This window comes from Nicrophorus vespilloides, unplaced genomic scaffold (genome assembly GCF_001412225.1).
Source record: "Nicrophorus vespilloides isolate i.1.1-1 unplaced genomic scaffold, Nicve_v1.0, whole genome shotgun sequence".
Taxonomy (NCBI): domain Eukaryota; kingdom Metazoa; phylum Arthropoda; class Insecta; order Coleoptera; family Silphidae; genus Nicrophorus; species Nicrophorus vespilloides.
The window spans coordinates 1-2,540 of NW_017098910.1; the positions used below are offsets into that span (position 1 = coordinate 1).

Sequence of the window (2,540 nt, forward strand, 5' to 3'; positions counted from 1 at the left end):
ATTCTGCGTCTGGTTCCCAGTTGAAAATAAGGAGGAATGTTACAATCGGTCTCACGGTGAATGTCCCTTTAATGCTGATGTTTATATATATATATGGTGACTAAGAGACACTATATTAACAATAATAATTGTAATAATAACGGTTGGACACAACAACTTATTTCTGGAAATGTTTTATTATATTTGTAGTAAAACTAAAATCTATGAAGGCAAACGTGAGTTAAATGTATTTTTGTTAAGAAAAATATATAAAAAAAAATAAAGTATTAATATTTTTTTTACAAATTAAATATTTATTGTTGCGCAAAGTTTGTATAAAACTATCATTCTATAAGGTTGGCTCATCCGCTAAAGTCGGCCTTTGTGATCATTTAAACCCAGTACATTTCAATCCTGAATTTGTCCGGTTTCATACAGTCCTCGAACTGTTCGAGGTATTGCTGCACTAATTAAATAAATACCATAATTTAGACCCACGAGATCAAATTATTTTTATAGTTCTTTATTTTAGTACAATTTTGCTGCCATTTTTATTTTGAAAATTGGTTTATAAATAGCTTTAACTTATTCGTAATCATTGTTTCAATACCTTTTAACAACATTATCAATAATTGCTGATGACAAACGTTAATTATATAATTAAAGTAGCGAATACGACTGATTTTATTTTCCTGTTGCAAAAAATATGTTTAATTGCTTTTGATAATATCGTATAATTGCGATGAAGACGAAATTATGATACAATGATTATACAACATGTGCCGTTCGAAGTCAAACTAATAGATGAACAATTTATTGTTAGTAAATGGACGTAGTTCAGAATATTACAAAAATTTAAATCATTTAAATATAAGAGCCGACGCTGCCAAATAAACTATTAACATTTTTAAATTACAACCAAAACTATATACATCGAACTTAAAGCAGGTGAGTGTATTTAAAAATATATATTTTTGGAAATGATTTATTATATTTAAAGTAAAACGAAAATCAATTCAAGAAAATTTGTATGAAATATATTTTAGTACAGAAAAAAAGTTTAATTGCTTTTAATAATATGGTATAATTGCGACGCATCTATTGTCCAGCAATTAAAATGAAACAATTTGTAAAGTCTGATGCGTTGATGATACAACATGTGCTGTTCAAAGTCAATATAGTAGATCAATAAATTATTGTTACTAAATGGACGCACTTAATAATATTGATTTGTGGCTTGAAAATACTAATAATTAGACCAATTGAGATTTTCATGATAACATAATTATAGTGCAAAACTATGTTTTTTTTTCATCGGACATTCTAATGTTCACCATTTATTTTTTATCCAATTGCAGGTGATTTATTGTATAATTTCCAATGCAATTGTTTACGTCTTGACCGACCAACCAATGGAACTGTGGAGATTTGGAGTATTCACTTCATTAGGATTCTTAATAATTATCGTATCTCAAAGTTTAGGTCTTTTAGTTGGAATTCTGTTCGACGTGGTCGTAAGTCAGCGTAATTAATGATCATGATTGTGTATTTAAAAGAAAAATTATTTTATATATAGAATGGAACATTCTTTGGGTCTGCAGTCGCGTGTTTTCAGCTGATTTTCGGCGGATTTTGCATAACTTACCGTGATATGCCTCACTATCTGAGTTGGTTCTACAACTTTTCTTTCCTGAAGTACGGCGCTGAGGGCATGATTGGCTCAGTCATGGGTTACGAAAGATCCGCCCTGCCATGTCCGAAATCCGATTTCTGCCAATACACGTATCCGGAGAAGTTCATCGACGATTTGGGCATCAACGCTAATCAGATTGAGTTGGATTTCGTGCTGCTGATCATCATGTTCGTCGCCTTGAGGATAATAATTTATCTAATACTGAAAATGAAATTAAAAAGAAAATCGTTCTGTGATCTTTTCTAGTTATTAAAGTTTATTTTTATATACACGCACTCTATTATTAAGCTATATTTAATCCACTTCCTCATCTCTCGCTAGATTTATACTTGTTATTAAACCTTGACGATATTTCCATGATGATATAAACATTAACTAAACATCTGTCTGTTATTTGCAATAATCTAATGGTATTTTCCGGATTTGATTTCAGTATACACTTAAGATTATCGAACGTTCTTAATTAACTATCATTATTTAATATAAAGATACTCGTTCAAGTTTGAAATTTTCCTAAAATAATGGGAATTAGTGTTTAGACAGAAATACTTCAATTGTTAGTTCATTGGCTCAAAGAAGGTCAAAATGTATACTATCTTATAGGATACATTCTTTTAGGTTAACCAAAATTAGTATATGTTCACCTAATATCATAAAACTAACTTCACGCGAAAATGCTGACAAATTTTTGGTTTTCTGTACATAAATACATTTGTTTTAAGTTTGCCTGGATTAGTTCCTGGTGAGTCTATGAAAATTTACTAAATTTAACTGAAAATGGATACAATTATTTGAAAATAGTTGTAATCGTCAAGAATTTGTTTTTCAGAATTAACTGACTTATTCATGATTTTTATAGAGTTGTTGT

General features: G+C 29.4%; 1 protein-coding gene across 1 annotated transcript; it reads left to right on the top strand.

The window, feature by feature from the left end:
• Nucleotides 1-1,004: 1,004 nt before the first annotated feature.
• On the top strand, nucleotides 1,005-1,918 carry LOC108563506 (ATP-binding cassette sub-family G member 1-like). The gene is made up of 2 exons (XM_017922197.1): nucleotides 1,005-1,493; nucleotides 1,556-1,918. The coding sequence occupies exons 1-2, from the start codon at nucleotides 1,392-1,394 to the stop codon at nucleotides 1,916-1,918; spliced, it is 465 nt and encodes a 154-aa protein (XP_017777686.1). The 5' UTR covers nucleotides 1,005-1,391.
• The last annotated feature ends 622 nt before the right edge of the window (nucleotides 1,919-2,540 follow it).